We start from the raw sequence: 27,719 nt of genomic DNA, 5'->3' as shown, positions 1-27,719 counted from the left end.
CATCCCAAGCGGCAGGCCAGTCCCCGCCAAGAGGAGAGATGTAGGTGGGATGACGCTCCGGGGACTCGGGAAAGAGACATGCGTGAGCTTTTGCGATACGAGGTGAGACAGAGCAAGGGGGCTGTGGGGTATGCGTGCATTCCCACAGACAGTGTGGATGGCTGCATTCATGTGTTAGGGCTGTCATAACAAAGTACCACCAGCTGGGAGCGCTATATAACGTCAACATATTTTCTCGCAGTTCTGGAGGCCAGAAGTTCAAGATGAAGGTGCTGCAGGGTCGGTTTCCGCCGAGGCCTCTCTCCTTGGCTCGCAGACGGCTTGTCTTCTCCCTGCGTCTTCACATGAAGGTGCAACCCCACTGTATAACAGGCAGGTTGGATTAGGACCCACCCTAATGTCCTCATTTTAACCTTACTTACCTGGGTAAAGGCCCTGTCTCCAAATACAGCCCCATTCTGGGGTATGGGGGCGGGGGAGGTGGGGGTAGGACTCCAACACAGGGCTTTCAGGAGGGCGCAGTTCAGCTAGTGACAATGACTGCAGGTGTCTACGCGGAGAGGATGGGCCACTCCCACGGGGGTTGGGTGAGCAAGGGGCGCGGGAGGAAGAGCGTGGAGATCACGTGCCGTCTAGTGTGCGCGCTGGGCTGGGAGGTGGGGGCCGGGAGGAGACCAGGACCACGAGTAAGAGCCCGCGAGAAGTACGTGTGACTTCTCCTTGTCTCCGTGTGGGCGAGAAGGCTGGAGACGGAGGAACTCTCCGAGGAACTGAATTCCTCCATTGATCGTCTGCGCGCTGGCCCAGGTGCACCAGCGCGCACGGGATCCCAGCCTCTTCCCACAACCCCGCCTGCGGCTCCGGCCGCTCTCCGGCGCCCTCTGCTGGGCCAGCGCCCGAAACGCAGGCGAGCGCTTTCCAGCTTCCTCCAGTCCCATCCCGCGCGGTAGCCGCTCCCAAGCAGGTGCTTCAACTTAAGTCCATCAAAAATAGGCAAGATTTAAAAATCTCACACTGGCCACATTTCAACTGTTCCACGTGGCATGTGGCTACTGGCATCCCTTTTGTACAGCACAGAGAACATTCCCAGCATCTCAGAAAGTTCCATCAGATGCCCTGCCAGTGACCACTCAATCTCTGCGAAAAAGTGAGGATCCCGAGCTGTGCTCGGTGGCCCACACCTGTAATCCCAGTACTTTGGGAGGCCGTGGCAGGTGGATCGCCTGAGGTCAGGAGTTTGAGACCAGCCTGGCCAACGTGGTGAATCCCCGTCTCTACTAAAAATACAAAAATTAGCCAGGCGTGGTGGTAGGCGCCTGTAATTGAGAGGCTGAGGCAGGAGAATCACGTAAACCCGGGAGGTGGAGGTTGTAGTGAGCCAAGATCACGCCACTACACTCTAGCCTGGGTGACAAGAGTGAAACTGTCTCAAAAAAAAAAAAAAGTGAGAATCCCCAACTGTCCCAACCGCATACAACACACACACACACACCACACACCACACACCACACACACACACACACACACACACAGAGCAGGAATCTCCTTGGTTGAGGGCACTTCCCACTTTGGCCCCTCAGGACAGAGTTGTCCAGGACAGAAACACACACATGGCCACACACACGTCCTCCCCTCCATCTATGGCTGGCCCAGAGCTGCCCAGCCAGAGAGGACGCAGGGCCAAAAGAGATAATCTGCTATCAGTGAAAGAAACAATGGAGTCAATACGGCTTAGATGAATGAATGCATTCACTCATTCTACTTGAAATCAACACCCAATAGATGTAAGAAACAGAAATCATTTAGGTAGATAAGGTGAAGAGAGTCCCCAGCAAAAAGCTTTCTAACAAAAAGCAGCTTAGAAATTGCTCCCTTTCTAACCACACCACCCAGTTCAAATAAGTCACTTCTCCTAACAAAGAGCAGCCTGACCTTTCAGGCTGTAAAACACAGATAAGCAACTCAGGGCACAGACTTGGGAGGTTCCTGGGTAATCACCAAGCCACATACATACGATGGTCCCCAATAAAAACAGCAGGCCTAAAGCACATTCCTTTCCCTTTAGGCACACTAAGATAGGGAAGCTGGAAGCATGCGTGGGAGAGATGGCTGCAGCTGCAAGAAGGTGCCTGGGAATGGGCACAGACACTCTCCCTCACCTTTCAGCACACACAGATAAGCAGTGCAGAGCAGCACAAACTAAGGGCCTGCCTGCAGGATCAGAGAATGGGGTGGGAGCCGGGAACAGTGGCTCATGCCTGTAATCCTAGCACTTTGGGGGGCTGAGGGAGATCAGGAGATCGAGACCATTCTGGCTAACATGGTTAAACCCCGTCTGTACTAAAAATACAAAAAAAAAAAAAAAAAAAAAAAAAAAACAGCCTGGGCAATACAGCAAGACTCTGTCTCAGGGGGAAAAAAAAAAAAATGCATTTCTTTTTATTCAATGACAACATGAGGAAAAGGCAGAGGCCGGCTGGGAGAGGGTTTGTGTGTGTAAAATTGAGTTTCAGTATAAAACAAAGATCAAGGCAGGACTGAAAGCCCCAAGGCTGGCATCGCAGCTCCAGAGCCAGGGGCAAGGGTAGGGCGGGGGGTGAGAGTAGAGCGAGGGGTAAGGGTAGGGCGGGGGGTGAGAGTAGAGCGAGGGGTAAGGGTAGGGCGGGGGGTGAGAGGAGAGCGAGGGGTAAGGGTAGGGCGGGGGGGGAGAGTAGAGCGAGGGGTAAGGGTAGGGCGGGGGGGGAGAGTAGAGCGAGGGGTAAGGGTAGGGCGGGGGGTGAGAGTAGAGCGAGGGGCAAGGGTAGGGTGAGCACAGGTGTGAGGGGACTCTGGCAGGCCTGGACTCTGGTGGGTGGTGGGGTGACCTAGGAGTTGGCTGAAGCTCCCTCGGGCTCCAGGGAGGTTCCCTCAAGTGCCTTCCCCACCCGGCCCCTAGGCCCTGAACGGAGTCCCCAGGAATGCCCCACGCCCCATCCGCTTCACCTGTCCCAGGGGAAAGTTCTGTGTGGTTTTTTCCACTTTAGCCCTCTGCGGGGAGACGCGGGGTCAGAGGCACATCTGCTCCTCTGGAGAGGTGGCCGGGCGCAACACAACTCAGGCCAAACCTGAGAATTCTGAACCTCCTCCTAGGCCCATCTGTGCACGTCCTTGTAAAATCCTTTCCGCAAATGAACCCCGCCGCCGTCCCCCACAACCCCCGCCACCCTCACATCTGATCGTCTTCTTCAGCCTCCACCATCCCCAGGTGACCTCTGATCACCCTGGCCTGCCTTCAGCAAGAATCCTGCTAGGTGGGTTTAGCCAAAACCCCCCGGACCCCTGAGGTTTGCTCTTAGTGATTTTCCATCCACTGATGGTACCTGTACCTATCTCGATGGTCCTGAATAAAGTCTTCCTTATGGCCATTTAACAAGTTCGCCATCCCACCCTGGGGACAGAGACGCATTTGCTGTAGAAAGAGAGACTAATACAGTGGGTGAACCCTCAATCGGGGACAACAGCAGTCTCCCAGCATTCAACCCTGCATGTCGCTAAGCCCAGGTGCTTGGGCTTCATGGGGGACTCTTACATGGCAGCTCCTGCTGAGCACTTTGGTGGCTGGAATATTCTGGAAAGAGGAATAAAGTAGGAGACATGAGATCCATGGCGCTACTTGGTAATTCGCACTGTAGGGAAAGGAAGATGCCGAGGATGCTGTAAATAAGCCCCGAATTTATGTGCAAGCCTCGGGGTTTTTGTCTTGTGTTTTCAATAGTCTTGTTTTGCCAAATGAGGAAATGGGGAGAACTGAAGCCTTACACCTTTAACCCTTGCACTGGACTAAGCCCAAATGTATCATTTTATCTTCTTCCTCCTCAGCTTTTCTGAAGAGAAAGGGAGCGAAGGCACGGCACTGTGAAATCGTGAAACTTATCCTTAACTTGGTGAATGGAGGAGGGTCTGACAAGTGAGGAGCCGAGGAGCTACGACCCTGTGGGGAGACCAAGATCGCCAAGAGCGGGGCTCACCTCCCCTTTCCCTGGGATCCCACTCAGAGCTGCCTTCGGCTGGCTCTCCATGCCCTGGGGGGCTCCCCCATCACATCCGCCTAGAACAGCAGGGTCTCAGAGAGCCCAAGCGTAAGGGACGCTTGCTGCTGCCCAGGAATGGCACCCCGTCCCGGGAAGTGACTCCCCCACAACATACCCAGGCCGGGTGAGAAGAGGGCTTCCCCTCCCTGGCTAAGGAAGTGAGATGCTCCTCTGCAACTGGACCTGTAACCAGCTGACCCCAAAGTTCCTGTGTCCCTGGGCCCCACCCCTTCCTGCATGGTGTGGTCAGCAATTCCTCCATCAAGCCCCCTACAACCCTCCAGACATCCTGGTCTGCAGCGGCAAGTGGAGGCCAGAGAATGCTCCGACACAGGTCATGACCCAATTCACAGCAAGTAACAGAACCCCAACCTCACGTCACCCCGATGGCACTTCTTTTGCTCAGCAATCCCCAGGTGACATAGGTCCACCAGGGAGGGGGCACACAGGGTGGCCACCAGGCCGCTTGGACACCGCAGTCACGTCCCTCTCAGGGCCTCCAACCCTCCAATGGCTGGGTGCTCCCTGGACCACAACCCACAGCAGCAAGTGTCCCTGCGACACAGCTATCTGGCCCCACCCTGAGCCTAGAGCATCTCCGGGCAGAAGGGGCAAGTCCGGGCAGAAGGGGCAAGAAGTCGTCCGACTCCAGGGGTCTGGCCCTACACAGCCTGCACCCCACACCCCACACAGCCTGTACCCCAGCACAGCCTGTACCCCAGCACAGCCTGCACCCTGCACAGCCTGTACCCCAGCACAGCCTGTACCCCGCACAGCCTGCACCCCGCACAGCCTGTACCCCAGCAGCCTGTACCCCAGCACAGCCTCCAGTGCAGCCTGCACCCCAGCACAGCCTGTACCCCAGCACAGCCTGCACCCCGCACAGCCTGCACCCCGCACAGCCTGTACCCCGCACAGCCTGCACCCCAGCACCTCTGACACAAGAGCTGTCGGAGTCACTGAGGGAGCGAACCCAGCCGTCAGGACTTGACCCCAGGGGATCATGGAGGGAGACTCCACATGGAAGAACAGCTTGTTCCACTTAAAACAGACACAGCCAGATCCCCGTCACTAAGGCCCTTGCTGTGGGGCCTGCAACAAGCTGTCACCTACCCCTGGAGATAACAGCAACACCCCCTCACAAGGCGGCCCAAGGCTTCTCTGCGATGATCCCATCAGGTGTGGTCCAGCCCGGGACAACGGCACACAGACGACAACCAGGAGGCACCTGGTGGTTCACTGGGCTCAGCCGACAGAGGCTGACGCGGTTTCCGGAGTGCAGGGATGGATTAGTGATGCTTGCGGGGGGCCCAGGTGATGGCGATGGTGATCTGTGCTGCGTATGTGCCATCCCTCAGGATTCTTCTCCCTGAACCCCAGTGCACTCTGACCTCATCCTAGTGTTCCCTCAACACAAGAGCGAGGCCTCCTGCACTGGGAGCGTCTGGCCACGAGTGGCCTCCTGACCACCTGGACCTGCGTGGGCTACAGCTCTGCCAGGCCTCGCGCCGTCCACCCTCAACCCAGCCACCCCTTGACCCGGGAGGGTCAGGGAAATCAGGACTTCTGAGACAGAACGGCTGGTTCCCAGCCACCCTCGAGAGAGAGATGGGACCCAAGCCCCAGGTCCCTGCATGAAGGGCTCTGGGGGACACGCGAAATCACAGATGGGAAGCTGGGGGAGCCAAGCCCGTGGGAATTGCCATTTATTCCCAAAGTTGCCAAAATCATCACCAAGGATTCACCGAGGGTGCATGAGGGGGTGCGTGAGGGGAACAAGGAGGCTCAAACACTGACTGAGGGTTGAGAGTTTGGAGGGAGGGGGAATGGGTGGGGGCCCCAGCCGCCCCTCCCCCTTCTAATGCCACGGGAAAGGGGTCCTCCTCTGGCCAGCTCCCCTCCCCAGGCCCCATGTCCAGTTTCTCTCCGGGGAGGTGGGGTGGGAAAGGAAGAGGATGTAGTGTGAGTGGGCCCCAGGAGGGGGAAGGGCACTGGGGGCAGGGATCCCCCATTTCACATGCACTCACAACACTGATCTCCCAGAGAGCCAGAATGGGGCAGCTGGATGGAGCCAGGCCCCCTTCCGCCCTGGATTATAGGAGGAAGGGGTTAGTGTTGGGGGCCGGGGGGCCTGGGGGCATCATGGGGGGCAGGCCAGGGCCCCCGCCAAGGGGAGAGATGTATGTGGGTGGCGCTCCAGGGACAGGAGGCACAGGACTGAGACGGAGCTGGTTCAGGGTGAGCGTCGCAGGGGGCGCGGGCTGGAAGGGGTTTGTGACGGAGGGGCCAGTGGCTGGGCCTCCTGCAGGAAGAGAAGACCAGAGACACGGAGTGCAGTCAGTGGCGCGGCCCACCTGTGTCCATCCAGCACGTGCAGGCGAGGGGCGAAGCGTCCCTGCCCTGTGAGGCACCTGCTCTGCTGGAACCCACAGGGAGGACTTGGGCAGGTGATGGGCCCACACTCACCGCCTGGCAGGAAGGGGTTGGAGGCCTTGGCTCCAGACGGCGTGGGGCCCGGCCGGCTCACCAGCGAGTCCAGGTCGACGAGGGCTGCATTGGGCCCCAGGAATGACTCCGGCGTCTTCCGGGTGGGGGGCGTGGGAGTTGGTGTGGCTGCAGGTGGGGGGCTGCCCACAGCCTCAGCCAGAGATCCCCTGACCCCACTCATGTCAAATGCCCCAGGGCTTCGGGCCGGCACCTCTCCTGCCAGCAGCTCCAGCTCTCCTGGAAGGAGCGGGGAGAGGGGCTCAGACAGGGCAGATAGCAAGGCTCCAACCTGGGAGCAGTATAGGCCATCATAGGGGGCGCTTCAAAGAGCCCAGGGCCCAGAAGCCTCAGGAAAGAGGAACTGAGGTGCAGAGCGGAGCAACGCTTGCCCAGGCCAAAAGCTTGCATGTCAGCTCAGATTCCCACAAGGTGGGTCTGATTCCAGTGAGCAAACGCAAGAGGGATGATGGAAGCAGGTGTCACCCTCTGACAACCATAAAGCAGCAACTGCTTCAGGGAGGGGCTGTCCAGGGTCTCTAGGCCCACGGGGGAAGGCAGTGGGGGCCTGTTCACAGGGGCCTCCAGGCTCAGAGGAGCCTGCCCTCAGACGCTCCTTGAGTACACAGCCCCAGCGGGAGCTTCCAAGTGGACAGACAGCAAAGACACGTGTTCTGGGCCGGCGTGAAGACGTCTGTTGGCTGGAGGTCTGACTTTTTTTTTTAGACGGAGTTTCGCTCGTTTCCCTGGATTGAGTGCAATGGCGCAACCTCAGCTCACTGCAACTTCCACCTCCTGGGTTCAAGCGATTCTCCTGCCTCAGCCTCCCGAGTAGCTGGGATTACAGGCGTGTGCTACCACGCCCGGCTGATTTTGTGTTTTTAGTAGAGACAGGGTTTTGGCCATGTTGGTCAGGCTGGTCTTGAACTCCTGACCTCAGGTGATCTGCCCACTTCGACCTTCCAAAGTGCTGGGATTACAGGCGCAAGCCACTGCGCCTGGCCTGATTTTTTTTTTAAATAGATTTAACAATTCTATCTACTGTTGAAAAAATGCACACATTTGTATGGGACAAAAAAAGGCCTAAAAGAAGGAAAACTGCTCTATGTTAACCTAGATAATGAGAGGAGGGGAGTGCAGGCGCAGCTCACTCCCCGTTAGCCACCGGCCTTTCATCAGGGGAAACAGGTTTCTGTACCACAACCTGTGCCTCAATAACAGCTCACTTAAACAAACAAAAAAACCAAGAGATAAGGCTGACATGACTCATCATGGGACAGACAGGTGCCAGCTGAAGGCCATGGTGAAGCACTAGTGGCCACAATGACCTCAGACACTCCTGACGGAGTAGCCACTCAGGGACTCAGCAGATGGGCCCGTCACAGGCGGCGCGTGCCGGCTTACGCCAGCTGAAAACCCCAAGGAGCCAGGGCAGCTAAAGGCAGCACCCATGAGGACGCACCCCGGCCAGCCCTGGAGCCACCAGCAGGCGAGTGGGGACCTGGAAGGGGAGCCTCGGCTGCCTTCCAAACCCCTGTCCATGCAGCTCACTGCACAGGACAAGACAGTCCCTGTTCTTTGACACACTTGAAGAGTCTGCAAGGCACTCAAGCGATGTGGAGGCAGAGACGGGTCAGAGGTCGACATTTTGGTGGGAAACCTTGAGAAGAATTCTTTCTCTCTCTAAGTCTGCAATTTCTCTAAAATCAAGATGCACACTTGTTTTAAAAACAAGTGGATGGTTCTGGCCCACTCTACCCAAGTCAACTTTTCATCCTTAAGTCCAGCCGGCCCTGTCTGGAGTGGGACAGAGACAGCCGGGAATGGGGCTCCCTCTGGCCACTGGGAAGAAAGGCAGGGGCTCACCCGCGCTGCTCCCGGAGGTCGGCAGTGCTGTGCGGAGTCGGTCGAAGTCAGAGAACTCGTCAGGCTCCGTGTCGAATCCCCCGGTGGCTGTGGGGTCGGGATGCTCTGCTCAGCCCCTCCCTGGGGCCCCGCCTCAGCTCCCACCTCCAGTCCGGGCGTCCACCCTTCCTTAGGATGCTCGACTCTAACATCTCCCACTCACTCCTGCCTGGGGCTCCGTTCCCACCCCCCACTGCAGTACCTGTGGTGCCATTGGTGCTGGGTTTGGCAGGTGACCCTCCCCAGGGATCTGAGAAGGCTGGAGCTGGTGTCCAGGGATCAGAGGCCGAGGGTCCACTGACCGGGACCCCACCTGGGTGAGGACACAAGAGCATGAGGAGCTGGCAACCTTGACTGCCCAGATGGCCGGGGGGACCATTGCCTCTGAATCTGTGGCTGTTCACACAAAAGCTCCCTTGCTCCCGGTCTCCCGCACACAAACTCAAATTCCAACTGGGCATCACTGCCAGGCTCTGGCCCTGGGACCCCAGCTGGGGTGAGGGGCTTCCCCGCAGCCTCTGCCAGACCTACCCAGCCCTCCCTCACCTCCCCCACCCCTCCCCTGTCCAGCTGGGTGTCAGGCCCTTCTCCACCCGCACCTCCCAGCTCCACTCACTGCCCTTCCCAGATGCCTACGTCACACAGGCTCTGCCCTGGCCGCAGCCTCTGTGCCCCTTGGCTGAGCTGCTCCCCATAGCACACCCCCATGTCCTCCAAGGCACAATCTCACACGCCCTGTCCTGGGCTGTCTCATCTGACCCCCTCCCCTGTACCCAGGACGCCCCCACCACTGCCCGGGGCCACTTGGCTGCATCTGTCCCTGTCCAAGGGCACAGCCAACCAAGGACAGGTGCACACAGGCATAGAGGCTGCACGCAAGCAGGCCACACACTCACCATCGGAACTTCCCCATGGATCCGGCGTGGGCCCCTCCCCGGCTGCAGGGGCTGGGGTCCCACCCCAAGGGTCAACTGAGGGTCCTGCAGGGGCAGCAGGCCTCCAGGGGTCCCCAGAGGCCGGCGTGGGGGCTGGACCTCCCCAGGGATCAGCAGCTGGAGGGACAGGGGGGCCGCCCCAGGGGTCCGAGGTGGGGGCAGCCGTGGGGACGGCAGCAGCCACGGGTGCTGGGCCCCCCCAGGGGTCTGTGGTCGGGGGAGGAGCTGGGGCTGTGAAGACGTCAGCAAGGTCCATGAGGGACGACTGTGGGGGAGAGAGAAGAGGAGGAGCATGAAGAAGTGGTGGGAAGCCCGGAACAAGGACCAAGCTGGGGCCCGTCGCTGGGGAGGTGGCCAGGCCCTGGGTGTCCAGACAGCAGCCATCCGTAAGGGGTAAGAGGGAGGCAGGCCCCAAACACACCACCCACCCTCCCTCCTCGTACGTCCTAGGGTCGGCCCACCCCTGCCCACCTCCCCCACCCCAGGGAGCCCCAAAACAGGCCACACCCCTGCCCCACATCCATTCTCCACACCACGGCAGGGCAGCCCCTTAACCCCAGGTCCTTGCCCAGCCCTGACTGAGGATGGAGGCCAAGCCCTCCCCTCACTCAACCCAAAGCAGCTCACTCCTCCCTCTGCCCACCGTGCCTTCTTCAGTCAGCCCCCAGTCCCTGCTCCATGCCTTCCCCGGGGAAGCCCCCCCGAACCCCACTCAGGTCACCCTGAGCACCTCTCATGATGCCCCCTACATTGCCCTGCCGTCACCCCACAGTCATCGCACTGCAGGCCTTCCCACGCCACACACACACGCTGCAAGGTCCTGTGTTCTGGGGTGGCACACGACGGGCCCAGCTAACCAGAGCCCCTGTCTCGGAAAGTGCAAGTGTCCCCAACAGACTCATGCACACATCTCCAGTCAGCACCGTGAGGCAAAGGCCCCGGGGGGATGGGAGGGGAAGAAGAGCTGAGTCCAGGGCAGGAGAAGAGATGGGTGAGATCCGGTGCTCCTCCAACGGGGCAGCCCTCACTGGGGTCACTGAGCTGTGGGGGACACTGGTAGAGACCCCTTGGCCGAGGCCAACATAAAGAGGCTTTCCATCTACCAAGAAAGTCCCACTGTGCCTTATGGCCACAAGCTGTCTGCTGCCTCCCATGGAGAGGGGGCCTTGTCCCCACCCCTCAAACCTGGGCTGGCCTCAGGACCTGCTGAGACCAACAGCAGTGCACAGGCTGGGAGCCAACTCCGACCCAGCCAGATGAGCCTGTGCTGGGGTGGGGCAGCAGCGGCTACTGTGCTGTGAGGACACTCGGGACAGACTAGTAACTGGGGAGAGGCCAGGGGAGGAGGCTGGAGGGCAAGGCCAGTGCGGACGCCCTGGGACCAGAGGCGTGAGTGACCTCAGCTCTGACACGAAACAAAACCAGCCAGCAGGGCCCCGTCACAGAGAAGTACTGAAGTGTGACCTGAAAGCGCAAGGTTGTGGGAGGGTTTGCTACTCAGCTGCAGAGCACAGGAATGCCACAGACACACTCTCTGCAAGGGCGGGACCATGCCTCGTCACTCACCAACAGACCCTGCTGTGCAGCACACGGCATGGCACCAAGGAGGTGCCGAAGAAAGTGTAACAGATGGGCGAGCCCTGCACCCTCCTTCCTGTGGCCATGTCAGGCTGTTGACCTATTCTGGGCCTCCCCATTCAGCTGTGGCGGGTGGGGGTGGCCCTCACGGTGCTCGGCCCGAAGAGGGACGGCCAGTGCTGACCACAGAAGGTGGCCACAGGGCAGCCTGGTGAGTCACCAGCCTCAGCCCAATGGGGAGGAAGAGGCAGTGAGAGGCCGACCGGGCCTGGAAACCCAATGCCCAGCTCCAGGACCTTGTGTTTCAGCCTCTGCTCCAGGGACCTGGCCATGCAGGAATGAGCGATGGAACGGACGGACACCTGCGGGGGCCAGGGAGGGCAGAGCAAGCCCCGCTCACCTCCTCCTTGCCCCCGGTCTCTCTCTTGCTCTCCTCGATCGCCATCTGCAGCCGCAAGTCATCCCCGCGACGGATCCGCTCCTCCTGTTGGGGCACGGGCAGCAGCCAGGGAGACATGAGAATGTGAGCCGTAGGCAGATGCCACCTCAGCCCGGAAGCCCCAGCAACCCCTCCCACCCCAACGAAGGCGGCTGAAGGATTCGATGGGATGCGGACAATGTATGAAATGGGGATGGGGCACCTGGGTCAAAGGTCGGGTGGGACACGGGGATGAGGGGAGTGGGGTACTGTGCTGGGGCACCCAGGGAGGACAGGCACCCGCCTCAGTGGTATCTCCTGCGTTGGGGGGAGGAACGGACCCTGGTCACCCAAGCAACCTTGGCACGGCTGCGCTGGCCGCCACCAGGCTCTGTCTGACCAGAGGTCCTACATCCTACAGCTGAAGGTACTGAGGCTTCAACATGCGTGAGCCTGTGGGCTTTCCAGCCCAGCAGGATGGTGGGGGGTGACTTAGGAAGGGGCGATGGGGCTGGTCTGAGGGGAGTCCCTGGCAGGGGCAGGGAGGCTGCTCTGACCTTATCATGCTCTTCTCGGCTCAAACTAAGGGCCAGCTGGAGCTGGGCGTCGTCCTCGGGGCCGCAGGATGGGGGCTGGGGGAGAGAGAGTGTGAGGGGCATGGTGGGAGGGGCCAGAGGCAGAGGCAGGAAAAGAGGTAGAGCCAGAGTCAGATAAGGTCAAAGAAAGAGAGGGCTTGGGGTCCCTGAACCAGTGAGAGACAGGCAGAGAGTGACACGCAGAGGGACGGGGGGGTGAGGATGAGGCAGGACTGGGGAGGAGACGAGTGACAGCACGTGGAGCAGCGACAGTGAGGGCCAGGCCTGCGTCTGGCTGGGAGGCAGCCTGAGGTGAGACGTGGAGGCGGGTGGCGGACAGACAGCCCCAGCTGCACGCCCAGTACCTGGTCAGCCTCCTCCTTGCTCATGGCCAGGGCCAGCTGGAGCTGCAGCTCCTCCTCCCCACTGCTCTGTGGCCATGCCTGTTCCGCCTCAGGAGGGGGGCCTGAGCCCACAGCTGCTGATGAGGCTGGAGGGTGGGGGAGAAACTCGTGAGACCCAGACCAGGGAACGAGAGACAGGAAACCCCACAGCCTAGAGAGATGGGGGCTTCTGTGTCCAACCCCACCCCCCAAGTCCCCCACCCTACCGCCTCTGAAGGCCAAGACTAGGACCGAGAGGCAGAGACCAGACACCAAGTGCCCAGAGGAGAAAGGGTGGGGATGCAGGGTCCCCGGAGGGGGGTGCAGGCAGCCCCACCCATGGGAGGGGCCAGGCATCAGGGAAGGACCAGAGCAAAAGTCAGTCTGATAAGCAGATGGGGAACCCCAGGAACCTCTGAGCCCTGCCACCACCAGGACTTCCCGCGTGCCTGGGGTCTGTCGCTGGGCCCCTGGGGGATGGGAGGTCCTTCCTCCCGGGTCTCCCAGGCCTCTGTTTCCAGGGCTTGTGGAGAATGGTAGCTCTGGCAGGGAACAACTGGAATTCAGAGTGGGAGAACAGCGTCTGTTGAGACGGCAGGATCCAAGGCCTGGTCAGGGCTGGGGAGTGGGCCAGGAAGGAGCCCTTGGTTCCAGGAGCAGGAGGAGGAGGGACAGAGAGGACACAGGAAAGCACGGCCGGACCCTCCAGGAGGGTGCTGAGATATCCCCGGCCTCCACTGCAGCATCCTCTCAGTGACCCCCGCCTACCCTCAAACTCTGTCCTGACACTGTTCTCTCCACCCTCAAGGCCTGTGGACCCTAGGCCCCCCTCCACAGTGCAGAGAACAGGCTCCAACCAGGCCCCAGGCCCGCCGAGCGTGGGGCCATCGCCCCAGCCTCCAAAGCCCCAGGGTGGACCTTGCCTCTCCTGCCCCGCCCTCCCCACCACTGTGCACTCGTCAGCAAGTTCTGTCCACTCCAGCTCCAAGACGCCTTGCACCTGTGTTCTATACTTCTGTCCCCACCCAACCCACTCCCCGGGCCCAGGCCTCTCCCTGACAAGCAGGCCCTGACTCCCCTCACCCGGAGCTGCAGCAGGCAGCTATCTGGCGGCCCCACCTGCACCAGGTTCAGGGGCCCCCAGGCTGGCCCCCGTGCAGTGTGCCCAGCAGGACTGGGTGCATGGATGCCCAGGGAGCACGTGGGCGGCAGAGCGAGGCCAAAGGGTGACCATCTGGGGTTATGAGTGAAGAAAGGATGAGAGAACCAGCAGCGGCTGACAGACTTGGGTGGGTAAGTGGCCGTCTGGGGGGATGGGCAGCGTGGGGCACGGGTGAGGCCGGGGCACAGGGAGGACCACGCTCCTGTGGCCCCTCCTCCTCTTCCCTGCCTCTGCGACTTCCTCCTGAGCTCTGGGGACTCTCAGTGGTGGGTGCTGGGAATCTACACCCCATTGCCCAACCTCTACCTTGCATATGCCCCAACCCCCAAGCCCAGTGGTGGCTAAATCCAATGCCCAGCAGCCCTGAGGACCGCACCTCCCACATCACAGGTAACACGGCACCCAGCCAGCAACACCCGGGCCTTCCCATCACTGGATCCCCCAGCCTCGGTGCTGCCCAGGGACCACAGGCCCTTCCCTGCCCACTGGGCGTCTCAGGGCGCACTCCCTAGCTGCCCCCAACCTCCTCCCCAGCCACAGCCCTCCACACAGCTCGCTCCAGGACAGGGACCAGCACACCACAGTGGCAGCCACAGCTGGCCTGAGAAGGTCCAAGAAAGGCCTTTACATTTTTCAATGGTGGGAAACAATGAAAAGAATGCACCAAGATGGGCGAAAACTCGAGTACCCTTAAAAAATTAAATAACTGAAAAGTCTTAAAAAGACAGTGAAAACTACATGAAATTCACATTCCTGAGTCCTTGGTGAGTGTCAGAGGGGCGCAGCCGCTTCCCAGCAACTGCTGGCAGACAGGGCCAGGCAGCTGGGATGGGAAGGCGTGGCCGGCAACGCAGAGGACGCTGGCTCTGGCCCTGCAGAGTCTGACCACCCCCAAGCCAGGATCTCCCACCCTCAGGCCTCTTCCCTGAGGCTCCCGTTCTCCTCCCAGCTCCTGCCAACGTCCCTCCTCAGTCCACCCCAACCCCGCTGCCCACCTGTCTGCCTCAAGCTGACCAGCCCGTCTCTGCTGCCCACACTCCCTCCTGGTGTCCCCGGCTCTGAGCACTCCCACGCCACGCCAGCTTCTTCCCTCCACTTCACACTCTGCTTTCACGCCGTCTACCAGCTCCTGGGTCCTTACTCTGGAGTTCTGGGCAGGGCCGTACACACCCCATCACACCCATGTATCCCCGTGGGTGCTGAACGGTGATCCCAAATGAGACCTGTCCAAACAGAAGGCCTAGACTCCCCAAACAAGTCCAGTCCCTCGAGCCGGACCCCATGGGGGCCACAGGCCCTTCGTGCTGTCTGCGCCGGCCTGGCTGACCCACCTCCATCTCCAGGGCAGTGCTCTAGCAGCCCCTCCCCACCTCACGCACCCCCACTAACTGAGGCACCTCCACTCTTCCTGGAGAGCAGAAGAGCCTCGCAGACATTCTCCAGCCTCCCTCCCAGTCCTGAGCAGCAGGACTAGTCTCTTCACGGCTGTGAGCCCGCGACCAGCATAGCTCACACTTTCCAGCACAGTCCAAGGCCCACACACCCATCACATAACTGGAAATGTTTCGTGGGGCAGATCTTGGCCTGACGATGTGGGAGGCACTATTTCAAGTTTTGTTTTCAGGGCTGGTAACCACCCACCAGACTGAGTCCTCCACTTCCGGAAGGCATTGCCAAGGCTCCTAACGCAGGCCCAGATGCCTGGTGCAACCTGCAGGCCCTGGCTCTGGCCTTCCTTCTGTGCCCCTTCCAGGCCACCCTCTACCTCTCCGATGTTCCCTCATCTCGGCGCAGACAGAAGCACGGCACCCTCGGGAGTCACTGTGTGACTGTCCCCAGCACTGACCGCCCTCAGGCCCTGAGCCTATGGGGAATTGGAATAAAAGTTCCCAGTTCTAGACCTGCCCTGGGGCACAAGGCAAGAGGCAGGAAGGGCCCCAGAGCTGCTGCATGGGAGGTCCTAAGGGAAAAAAGGGCACAAGTGAGACCAGAGCAAGGGTCCCAGGTGAGGGGAGGAAAAGGGGGACGCCTCAGTGGCTCCTGGCTGGGAGACAGGGAAGCAGGCAGAGGACAGACTCTAGGCCGTCAGGGGCCGCAGGGAGGGCTCACCCGTGGCGGTCTGTGCCAGCTTTTCCTTGGTCTTGAGCGCGTGCGCCCGCTCCTCCCGCAGCCGGTCCTCGTCACGCAGCAGGGCCACCAGCTGCTTGGCTTTCTCGCGCACGTTCACACCCTGGTCCTTGCCGTCGCGGTCCACGTACTGGAAGTCCTTCAGCGTCTGCACGGCGTACATGTTCTCCTTGCACTGCTGTGACACGCGCTCTGAGCCGGTCTTGATGAGGTACTCCATCAGCGTCATGGCCTGCGGGCGGGCACAGGGACGCCCGGTCAGCACGCTGGGCGGTCAGCACGCTGGGCAGGCACCGCAAGGCGGGCTGGAGACGGCCCAGGCCCCGGGGCAGCTGACTGGGTGCAAGTCCCACAACCCACCTGTCCCCACCGAGTACGACACGGCCCCATGCTGTGACGGGGACCAGCCGCGGAGGGACTGCGTTCAGCGACAGATACACAGTAGGCCACACGGCCTGGGATTCCGTCCACATGAATCATCCAGAACCGGCAAATCCAGACAGACAGAGAGTGGATTATGGGTTGCCGGGGGTGGAGGGAGGCATGGAGAGGGAACACCTGAAGGCTATGGGTTTTCTCTCGGGGGCGATGAAGGAGTTCTGAAGCTGGACAGAGATGGTCGCACAGCACTGTGAATGGGCCGAATGCCGCTGAACTGTGCGGTATGAAGAGGACTGCACACTGTAGGAGCTCTATCTCGATCCAAATAAAAGAGGAAATGGCAGCCGCAGGCACCACAGCCGCCGTGGGCATCACCTGGCATCCCGGAGCCCTATTTCTCTACAATTGAAATCTAAAGTAACATGGCAAGAAAACCACATTAGTTAAATCACAATGAAGGGGGTCTTAGTATTCAGTTTGAAATGTGTCAGCATTTCTGACTGTAAAACCTCACGCTGGTATCAACAGCCTGGAGTAGTAGCTTGTCACCTCTGCAAGAAGGGAAGAGATCCACGCAAGGGCCCACGCAGGCCTGGGTTCTCTCGGGAGGGGCACCGAGGTTCCACACCACCAGGAGCAAGAGGACAGGGCAGAGAGAACATGATTGTTCAATCTGCACCCTTTGGTATGTTTGCATTTTATAATATGAAAACAAACTTGCTTTCAACAAGTGGAAATTAATAGTAGGGGCCGGGGGACCAAGGTCTCCGTGGCTCTTCCTAGCTCAGGCTCAAGTCCTGGGCTTGAGGGGTCATGGCCCCCTTAAGGCTCTGCAGCAGGTATCTTGGTCACTGACCTCAGAAAAAGGCACACCTTTGATTTTGCAGGTGATTCCAGGGCCTTCACAGAGCCACAGAAACCCACCCAGGGCTCCTAGGGGAGGAGTCAGCTATCACAGCTAAGCTCCGTCTGAACCAAGGAGAAATTTGCCAGGAAAGATGCCAGGGCCATTCATATCTCCTCGCCCTCTGAGGCAGCTGGACCTAGCTCTGGCAAGGGGCCTTTCAAAGGTGTGTTAACAGCATTTACAGTGTAATCAGAGATTAGTCTTTAACCGGCCCTCAAGGTATTGACACGAAAAGAGAAAGGAAAGAAGATAAGCCATTTCTATGCTTTATCACACCCTAAGCCAAGAGGCAGTCCCAGGTCCACAACTCCTGGGGCCCTTGTGTTTTGGAATTCAGAATTTTCCTGAGTTCAGACCAGGAAAACAACGCACATACAACACATAAGAGAACGCTCCAGGCACAGTCCTGCCAACAGCCACATTACCGCAGGACCAGCAGACACCATATAAACGACCTCACTTCAGTCTGGGTCAGACTTTGTGCCAAATGGATCATGAAACATTTTTGTTTCCAGAGCTCTCTGGACTTTGGTATCGCAGCTAAAAAGATTGTGAAGTGGGAAATAGTGCAAAAACCCACCCACAGTGAACTGCATATATAAACTATGGTACACTCACACAGTGGGACTACCACATACACTGAAATTAAAAATAAACGAGGCCAGGCGTGGTGGCTTACACCTATAATCCCAGCACTATGGGAAGCTGAGGCAGGTGACCACCCGAGGTCAGGGATTCGAGACCAGCCTGGCCCACATGGTGAAACCGTTTCCACTAAAAATACAAAACAATTAGCCAGGCATGGTGGTGCACACCTGTAATCCCTGCTACTCAGGAGGCTGAGGTGGGAGGATCCCTTGGATGGGGGAGGCAGAGCTTACAGTCAGCCAAGATCACGCCACTGTACTCCAGCCTGGGAGACAGAGTGAGATTCCATTTAAAAATAAATAAATAAGGCCGGGTGTGGTGACTCATGCCTGTAATCTTACCACTTTGAGAGGCCGAGGTGGGTGGATCACAAGGTCAGGAGTTTGAGACCAGCCTGGCCAACATGGTGAAACCCCATCTCTACTAAAGATACAAAAAAGTAGCTGGGCATGGTGGTGCGCACCTGTAATCCCAGCTACTCAGGAGGGTGGGGCAAGGAGAATCGTTTGAACCCAGGAGGCAGAGGTTCCAGTAAGCCGAGATCGCATCGTTGTACTCCAGCCTGGACAACAGGGCAAGATTCCGTCTCAAAAATAAATAAGTAAATAAGTAAAATAAATCAATAAATGAAACAAATAAATATCCGGGCACAGTGGCTCATGCCTGTAATCCCAGTACTTTGGGAGGCCGACGCGGGCAGATCATCTGAGGTTAGGAGTTAGAGAACAGCCTGGCCAAGATGGTGAAACCCCATCTCTACTAAAAATACAAAAAATTAGCTGGGCATAGTGGCATGCCCCTATAATTCCAGCTACTCAGGAGGCTGAGGCAGGAGAATCACTTATCTTGGGAGGCAGAGGTTGCAGCGAGCCAAGATAGCGCCACTGCACTCCAGCCTGGGCAGTAAGAGCGAAACTCAGTCTCAAGAAAAAACAAAAAATAGGCCGGGCACGGTGGCTCACACCTGTAATCCCAGCACTTTGGGAGGCCAAGGTGGGCGGACCACGAGGTCAGAAGTTCAAGACCAGCCTGGCCAATATAGTGAAACCCCATTTCTACTGAAAGTACAAAAATTAGCCAGGTGTGGTGGCAGGCACCTGTAATCCCAGCTACTCAGAAGGCTAAGGCAGGAGAATTGCTTGAACCTGGGAGGCAGAAGTTGCAGTGAGCTGAGGTCGCGCCATTGCACTCCAGTCTGGGCGACACAGCGAGACTCCGTCTCATAAATAAGAAAGAATAAGTTATTACTTAATCTTATTATATTTGGTGCAGTGGCTCAATCCTGTAACCCCAGTGCTTTGGGAGGCTGAAGTGGGTGGATCACTTGAGTCCACAAGTTCAAGATCATCCTGGGCGACATGGCGAAACCCCATCTCTAAATAAATAAATAAATAAATAAAATAACAAAAAATTAGCCAGGTGTGGTGGCACGTGCCTGTCATCCCTGCTACTTGGGAGGCTGTGGCTGGAGGATTGCTTAAGCCCAGGAGGCGGAGGCTACAGTGAGCCGAGACCGTGCCACTGCACTCTAGCCTGGGCAACAGTGAGACTCTTTCTCAAAATAAACAAAAACTGCTTTATGCAACAGCACAGTCAACCTTGCTGACCTGATGGTGATGGTGAGCAAAAGAAGCCAGACACAAAAGACCACACGTGACTCCCCGTATATAAAGTTCAAGAACAGTCTTGGCAGACAGAAGTCAGACACGGTGCCCGCAGGAGACGGGTTTCCTGAGGGAACCTGGAAGGCTGGATGCATCCTCTCCCTCCCTCTAGGCGAAGGCTACACAGGTGTCCAATGTGTTATACATTCATGATGTGCTTAGTATGCAATTCCTTAATGAAAAATTTAAAATCTTATTTTAGAAGTGAGCAGGCTGGGCACGGTGGCTCAAGCCTGTAATCCCAGCACTTTGGGAGGCCGAGACAGGCAGATCACAAGGTCAGGAGATCGAGACCATCCTGGCTAACATGGTGAAACTCTGTCTCTACTAAAAAATACCAAAAAACTAGCCGGGCGTGGTGGCGGGCGCCTGTAGTCCCAGCTACTCGGGAGGCTGAGGCAGGAGAATGGCAGGAACCCAGGGGGCGGAGCTTGCAGTGAGCCGAGGTCCGACCACTGCACTCCAGCCTGGGCGACAGAGCGAGACTCCGTCTCAAAAAAAAAAAAAAAAAAAAAAAAAAAAAAAAAAAGAAGTGAGCAAGTGGGCCAGATGTAGTGGCTCATGTCTATAATCCCAGCCCTCTGGGATGCCAAGACAAGAGGATCACTCGAGCCCAGGAGTTCAAGACCAGCCTGGGCAATACAGTGAGACCCCTCATCTCTACAAAAAAATTTTAAAATAGCCAGGCATGGTGGTACATGCCTGTGGTCCCAGCTATTCCTCAACTATGCCTGGAGCCCAGGAGGTCAAGGCTCGGTGAGCTACGATTGTACTGATGGATTCCAGCCTGGGCTACAGAGCAAGACCCTGTCTCTAAAAAAGTTGAAAAAAAAAAAAAAAAAGTTTGCAGAGTAAGTTGTTTTTCCTTTGCTTTTCTAAAAACAAACAAAAAGCAGTGGGCAACTGCATAAAGTAATAGTCCTTTTTAATGCCAAAGGCAGCTTTATCAAGGACATGCTGCAATGCAGAAATAAAGTTTAAAACAGGAATCAGCAAACATTCTGTAAGGAGCCAGATGAAAAAATTTCAGTTTTTCAGGCCATATACTCTCTGTCTCAACTACTCCACAGCCACAGATGAATGGGCCTGGCTGTGTTCCTTCACTTTTTTACAAAAACGGCTGTGGGTGGGATTTTACCAGTGGGCTGTACTTTGCTGACCCCTGGTTTAAAGTCAAGACTGAGAGACCCTGCATTCCTCAGAAGTGAGGTGGCAGTGCAGGGCCCAGAGGGTGGGCTCAGGGCAGGACCCAGAGTGGGGGTTCAGGACAGGGCCCAGAGGGTGGGCTCGGAGCAGGACCCAGAGCGGGGGTTCGGGGCAGGGCCCAGAGGGTGGGCTCGGGACTCCTCTTGGCTCTACCACATCCTGCGTGGTAGAGCTGAGCTCCTTTGTGTCTCAGTTTCCTCATCTGGAAAACAGAGAAAAAGGAAGAAAAGAACTTCCTTCACCAGGCAACTGTGGATTTGATGAGAACCTACGTGTGCTACACATACAAGGTACCAAATAAACGCCGGCCCTTACTCACCAAGACTCACCCCCAAGGCCATGCAGGGAGGCCGTGCAGAGCCAGATCACCCTCCTTCTCCACGGGGACAAGATCCACAAAGTACCAGCCAGCAGGGCCACAGGGTGGGACAGCCTGGGCTCTGGACAGGCCCAAGCCCCAGCTCCCCCACAAGCCTGAGCAGGCCACCTCCCCCATCTCTGGGCCTCAGTTTCCCCATCCATCAAAGTGGAAAGACTGCTCCTGCACAACCCACCACCTGGGGTGAAGTGACAAGATGAGACCATGGGGCAAAGGGATGGTGGGAAGCAAGAGGACCCGCCCTCACGCCGGAACAGGTCAGCACGGAGGGCTCCGGCAAGGCTCACAGGGCGTGCAGCAGCTCCACAGCGGCTCAGGCCTCTGGGCCTGTGGGGCTGTCCTCATCACCTGTGCTTCCAGAAGGGGACTGCGGGATAGAAGTGGTCATCCAAGAGGGGAGGCGCTGGCTAGACGTGGACGCAGGGACCCCTCCTGGACCCCTGCCCTGTGCCTATGCTCAGCTATCAGCACATGCCACAGCAGGGACAACAGTGACACGTGCTGACCTCACAAAGCTGCTCTCAGGACAGCGTCCAGCAGGCAGCACAAGCGGCAACCAAAGCAGGTTTCCACAGACACCATCAACCCTCCCCGGGGGTACTGAGGCTGAACCCCACCCTCAGTGTGAGGAATCAGCAGTTCAGGGTGGAGCAGGAACCCCACGTCCTCAGCCACATGGGCTGGGGATCCCCAAGCTCAAAGAGAAAGGCCGGCGCCCAGACTCTGCTGTGGGGAGCATAGAAAGGACAGTCTCAAGAATCAAGAGATGCTGTGAGGATGGTGAACACAGCAAGAACAGCCAGGCCTGGGGAGGGTCCCAGAGGGGCTACGAAAACCACAGGGGAGGTCTTGGGGGTGACAAAAACCTTCTATGCCTTGGCTGTGATGACAGTTATGAAACACGTGCATCTGTCAGAACCCAGAAAACTCTATCTTGAAAGGCTGGGCTTTACTGTGTGCAAATTATACCTCAGTAAACCCACCTTTACAAAGTTATTAGAAAGAACCAGGCAAGAAAGGCTGGCTAAGACCTGTGACTGGCTGGCTGCCTCCTCCAGGAAGTCTGCCCTGACTGCCTGAGGCCCGCAGAGCCTTGTGCTGTGTTCCCTCCTTCATGGCACCCGCCAGCCTATCGGCTCAACTCCCACCGACCTGGGAGCTGCCTGAGGGTGGGGGTCGGGTTTGATCAGGGCTGGGTCCCCAGCACCGTCCAGCAAGAGGCTGCCCACAGGTAACCAACCTCAGGACAAAAGTGCGGCATGCACAAAAACAATCAAGTTGCTTCTCCATGGAGGCTCTCCCACCTCCTGTAGGAAGCACCCCAAGCCCCGGCCTGGCACTGAAGGCCACATCCCTCTCCTGCCCTGCCCTGCCGTCCACCCCGGCCACCAGCACCGCATGCTCCCTAGCAGACTCTCAGGCCTTGGCACCTGCCAGCCCTGCCCACAGGCCACTCTGTCTCTGCCCCCAGCAGCATCACTCTGGCCACTAGCCAGGAAGGATCCGCATCTAGGGCCCCTCTGGATTCATCACCTCTGTACACCCACCCCTCCAGCCCCACCTGCCCCTCCAGCCCCGCCCCTCCTCCTTGCCTCCACAGAGGCTCCCCTGCACCCCCAGGCTTTTCCAAGATCCTCAACTAAACAAACGCCACCCAGCCCTTCACAATGAATGACCAATAACTGATTCAACCTATGACTCAACCCACTCTTGGTGTGTCGGGCTGGGCATGAAAACCAGTCACAGGAAACAGGCCTCAGCCCCTGCTCCCACGTGGAAGTGGTGCAGCGCTCCCAGCCTCAGCCTCATCTGTGAGTGGAGGGAACTGCCCTCACCTGGGCAGAAGTCTCCAAAATCAGCAAGGACGGGGACCTCGCCCAGAAAAGGCCCAGGTCTAAGTGCACGAGGGTGGAGGCTTGCAGGTCTGGTGCACCAAGACACCCAGAGCGGGCCCTCTGCAGATGCTTGCCAATGGACCGCAACAGCAGCTATCTAACACTCAACAGCCCCTAACCTGAGTCAGACGTGAATCAACTCCATGGGCCCTCACAGAGGGAGATTCAGGGATGAGCCCGAGATCCCACCACCGGGAGAGTAACCCGGCCCAGCCCACGTCCTTGGCCACTTTGCCATAACACGAGGAACACAGTAACCAAAGACCAAAGGTGGGGATGCTAAGGCCCCTGGACCCCACGAACAGCAAACTGAAAACCCACTCGCTGAGTCCTGCTCACAGGTGCGAGCCCTTTGACCCAAAACCTGCGATCTGCGTGTGTGGTCAGTGGATCAGGGCCAGCAACTAGGCCACATCCATGGAGGGCACTTTGGCCACATTTGCCAAAATTACACATGCACGAGCCTCTTGACTCGGCAACTCCAGTTCTAGAAAACAGCAAAGGTACAAGGATATTCACGGCAATCTCATTCTTAAAACACTGCAAAACCCTTTTCAAAAAAATCCATCAACAAGTCACTAGTTAAATAAATTATGACCAACCCATAGAGTTGAAAGTTCTGCAGTTGTAAAAGAAAAAAAAAAACAGCAAATCTTTTACATCCTGATAGGCAATGTAAAGATAAAATCTCCTTTTCCTTTTTTAAATTGGGGTCTAATTTACATATGGTAAGACTCGCTCATTTTAACATCAGTCTGAGTTCTGACAAATGCACAGGACATGAAGCCACCACGGCACTCAAGGCACAGAACAGTCCCGCTGCCCCCGAAATGTCCTTGTGCTGCCCTCTGTAGGTGACCCCTCCCGTCCAACTCCCGGTGAGCACCAACCTGCCCTCTGCATTCCATCCCTATGGTCCCGTCTCTCCCACTGTCGGACTGATGCCAGCAAACAGTATGCAGGCTTTTGAGTCTGACAAGCAGTGTGAGAACACGACACTGTTCCAGTGTTCATCCCCAGCGTGGCATCGCCTGTGCCACGGGGAGCACACACTTGCCTGAGGGGCGTTCACAGACGGGGCCCAGAGCAGAAACTTGGCTGCTGTGAGGAAAGGAACTGGGTATCTGGGCACACAGAAGAGATGGGCACAGTGGGCCCTTTCAGGCCTCCTGAGCATATGAATCTTACGAATGCACCACTCACTCAAAAAACAGATTTTAACCACAAGGCTCCAAACTTCTTAGCCTTACATTCGTTGCCTTCATTAAACAAAAAGAGAGATTTTACTCTTCTACAGCTCCTCTTGAGAACCGGGATGCCATCCCAGGCAGGGTGCACAACACGGGCTCCTGCCCTCCCGCCTGAGCCCCTGCACCTGCCTGGGGAGGAGAGCGGGACGCTGACCTTGTAGACGTGCCGCCAGTTCTTGCCATGGTCATTGAGCCGCTTCCAGATCATGCTCATGATCTCCGAGAAGGCGACGACGTTGTAGGTGAGGTCAGCAATCTCTGACATGAGGGAGCTGGACGGACCCCAGGGGTCATTGCTCGTGGCCTCTCGAACCTTGATCTCCGCCTCTGAGTAGTTGTGGACAATGTTCTTCATCTGGCGCCTCAAGGACGAGGTCGACATGGTGCCCGGCTGCAGCAGCAAGGGGCACAGGGCCCCTGATGCGTGGAGAGACGGGGTGACTCCTGGACGAAAGCTGCAGCAGGCGCTGGCAGGTCACCGCATCTGAGAAGGGAACAGGACCTCTGGAAACACAAGTGGGACATGGGTTGCCCAGAGCCCTCAGGGTCAAAGATGAGTTCCTAACTGTGGCCCAGAAGGCTCTGTCCCTTGTTAACCTCTAGGTCTCAAAGTAACCCCATCCATGTTTCAGTTCCTCAAACAGGCTGCCTCCTTCCTGCTGGGGCCCCTGCTCAGTGAGGCAGAGTATATGCAGTGGCACATCGCAGCCCCACACCCTGGCTCAGCTAGTTCCTGGCCAGGCCACCCTGGGTGGGCTGCCATCTCCTGCACCTCAGCTTTCTCTTCCGTCAAATGGGGCTCCATGCAGTCATCTAGGGAACTGACGCCCTGTAAACACTGGTAGCACATCCGCAGGCACTCCATCCTGCCCATGCGCTCTTCCTTCTTCCTCGCCCAGGGATGTCCACTCACCCCAAGTGCTCTGTTTACACTTCCCAGGTCCACACTCAAACATCATGGTCACCTTTCCCTGGAGCCTCATCAGTAAACCCAGCCTCCCTCATGATTTTATATTCTTTTGTCTGATTCTGTAGCTCAGGTCAACCTACAGGCCCCATGGGGGCAGAGAACATGTTTGTCTAGACGTGGCTTTTCCTACCAAAGAAGCTGGCCCAGAAAAACCATTCAGTAAACCATGCAAGGAGGAAGTGGAGAGGGAGGGCAGGACAGACCTCTGGAACAAGGATGGAGCGGGCAGGAATCCACAGCAAAACAAGGACACATGAGAAAGAAGGCTGATGAAGGATGAAGGGATTAAAGACAGGGGCAGGAGCACGGAGCCAACCCAGGGCGGCAGGAAGAACCGGGGAAGCCAGAAGACCAGACGTCCCAAGGACAGGGGAAGCCCAGGGCTCAGGAGAGATAAGGAACCTAACAGCCCCACTGCCTGGGTCCCAGCTGTGTGCCAGGTGCTCACTCAGCACAAGAGGGACATGACATTTTTCAATACTGCATGCAGAGACTGGGCTCCTGGAGGTTAACTAACTCAACCAAGGTCACACACCAGGAATGGCAGGGCAGACTCAAACCAAGGCCCACCTGAACTCCAAAACTCATACTTTTAAATTAACCTCAATTAAACTAACCCATCCCAAGACTGGTGATGAGAAACAGGAGAGTCAAGCAAACGATGATGACACCAGCAGACGCTCGCACTGCTCGTATCCCATGCCAGGCACTGTTTTAAGCGTTTTACATGTATTAACTCAGTTAATCTTGAAACAACCCCATGATTCATAGTCACCTCACAGGATGGAAACTGAGACACGGAGGTTCAGCCCCGTGCCCAGGGACACACACCTTACTCCTGGAGCAGCCTGGTTCCAGAGCCAGCTCTCATCACCAGTCTATGCGGCTCCAACAAGCCACAGAGGGAGATTTTCAAAGCCCCACCATGATGTAAGCCCAGGGGAGACAGGAATGACTGACAGAGGCTGACCTCTGCTTCGAACTCAGACTAGAGAGCCAGGCACCTGAAGACAGATGTAGCTAGTTAAAAAGAAAATCTCCGGAGTCCCAAAGCAGCCCCAGCCTGACACATTAAGATGATGAGATGATGTAACATGGAGAAGGGGACTGACAAGAAATAGAGACAGACCTGGACAGAGAGAGACACACAGAAACCCAAACCCGGGCAGAAGGAGCTAGGCAGAGACACAATGAGAAAGATACAAGCAACAGCAGATACAAGAACATGGGAAGACAGGGAGGCAGGAGGCCAAGGAGGAAAGACAGAGGCCCAGAAACAAAGAGACCTGGCGAGAAATAAGACACAAGAAAAATGGAATCTAATGGCAAAGAATATAAAATGTGGGTTCAAATCCTGGCCACATCAGCTACCTGCAGCGCCAACCTCCTTGAGATGCAGTTTGCTCAACTCTGAAATGAAAGAATTCCTACCTGGCAGGCCTGTTGATTAAATAAGATGGGTACATACAGTGCTTGGCTCTGTGCCCTACAGATAGTAGGCGCTCAATAACACTGGCTGCTATTATTATCAGAGAAAAAAACAGAGAACAGTTCCAAAAGGGTGGAGGCAGAAAATGCACTATCTTAATACTGTGTACTTATTTGGCGTGCATTAGAAAAAAATACCCAACTAGCACATCAAAGCTACCATTTCTCAGATACTGCTTAGAATGAGATCGTATTTCAAATTAAATTGATTCCAAGAGAATTATTAGATTAAAAAGAATACAAAGGATATGGCAAAGTTCTCCAAGGAGTACTCCAATAACCGACCGATATCTAACACTTACTGTGTAAAAACCTCTAAGCACTGTAATAACAAAAACCAGCGCTCCCAGTAATTACACACTTGCTATGTGTCAGATACCGTCTGGTACTTTACATGTATCACCTCAACTTACAGGCACAAGGACCCAATGATGTAGAAACTATGAACGCCTACGAACTACGAATTTCCTACGACTAGGAAACTGAGGTTTGGAGATAGAGAGTATCACCTGGCAAATACCACACAGCTTAGCAGGCAGCCGGGCCTCTGAATCCAAGGCTGGGGCTCTTCACCACCACACCAGAGACTCAGAAAACAGGGCAAAAGGGGCAGATTCTAGACCAGGGAACAGACTCCTGGAAAGAAACTTCAGGATTGGAGGTGATAGGTATGGGGGCAAAACTCCGATGTTAAGACGGGACGGGGGTAAGATTTGCACCATAGGTAGAAAAGCCCGCAGGGAAGGGCTAGAGACACCTAGGGAAATGAAGACTCGGAAACTCGAAAGACACAAACAAAATCCTGACAGACACAGACTTGACAGGCAGAGGAAAAAGAGACCCGGGACAGACACACTCCTGTCTCCAAACCCTTTTCTAAGTCCACTGAAACAGGCACAGGCAGAGCCCCACGGGAAACAGACGCGGACAGACACAGACAGGAGAGAGAGAGACAGACAGACAGACAACCGACACGGGGGCAGTCAAGGCCGACACAGGACCAGAGACACAAAGGCCGCCAGAGACACCCAGAACCGGCCAGGCGCGAGCCCGCGCGCGCCGCGGCCCAGGCCCGAACGCCCGGAGCAGGCGGGCCGGCGTCCCCCGCGCTCCGCCCCGCGCTCACCTCGGCCCCCTCACGCCGGGCTCTGGGGGGTCATGGCGGTCAGCCCCCTACCCCGCTCGGCCTCGGTGTCGCGCGGCGTGCGCCGGGCCCCGGGCGGCGGACCAGGAGGCGCCACGGGCGCACGCACGAACGCAAGGGGGGCCGCACGCCGACGGCTCCGCCGCCCCG

General features: G+C 57.2%; 2 protein-coding genes across 4 annotated transcripts in view; one reads left to right on the top strand and one right to left on the bottom strand.

Annotated features, from left to right (window-relative positions):
- Positions 1-27,719, top strand: part of FIZ1 (FLT3 interacting zinc finger 1) — a 255,628-nt gene that overhangs the window by 140,558 nt on the left and 87,351 nt on the right. The window lies entirely within an intron of this gene.
- On the bottom strand, positions 5,746-27,689 carry EPN1 (epsin 1). Of its 3 annotated transcripts, none has more exons than XM_050771717.1 (11): positions 27,552-27,689; positions 24,122-24,471; positions 15,620-15,869; positions 12,331-12,455; positions 11,948-12,022; positions 11,373-11,456; positions 9,356-9,659; positions 8,662-8,772; positions 8,421-8,507; positions 6,537-6,794; positions 5,746-6,372 (listed from the first exon to the last, which is right to left on the bottom strand). In XM_050771717.1, the coding sequence occupies exons 2-11, from the start codon at positions 24,347-24,349 to the stop codon at positions 6,164-6,166; spliced, it is 1,731 nt and encodes a 576-aa protein (XP_050627674.1). In that variant the 5' UTR covers positions 24,350-24,471; positions 27,552-27,689; the 3' UTR covers positions 5,746-6,163. The 3 variants fall into 3 exon arrangements, with proteins under 3 accessions (XP_050627674.1, XP_050627675.1, XP_050627677.1); XM_050771718.1 differs by having other exon boundaries at positions 24,122-24,451; positions 27,552-27,630; XM_050771720.1 differs by lacking the exon at positions 11,948-12,022.

Source organism: Macaca thibetana, chromosome 19 (assembly GCF_024542745.1).
Source record: "Macaca thibetana thibetana isolate TM-01 chromosome 19, ASM2454274v1, whole genome shotgun sequence".
Lineage (NCBI taxonomy): Eukaryota > Metazoa > Chordata > Mammalia > Primates > Cercopithecidae > Macaca > Macaca thibetana.
This window is presented reverse-complemented; position numbering and strand designations above follow the sequence as displayed.

Coding starts and splice junctions, on each gene's coding strand:
- EPN1 (XM_050771717.1), bottom strand. CDS start 24,349: ATGTCGACCTCGTCCTTGAGGCGCCAGATGAAGAACATTGTCCACAAC. Junction 8,508..8,661: donor CAGCACCAATGGCACCACAG/GTACTGCAGTGG, acceptor CCGACCCCACAG/CCACCGGGGGATTCGACACG. Junction 6,795..8,420: donor GACCTCCGGGAGCAGCGCGG/GTGAGCCCCTGC, acceptor CGCTCCTTCCAG/GAGAGCTGGAGCTGCTGGCA.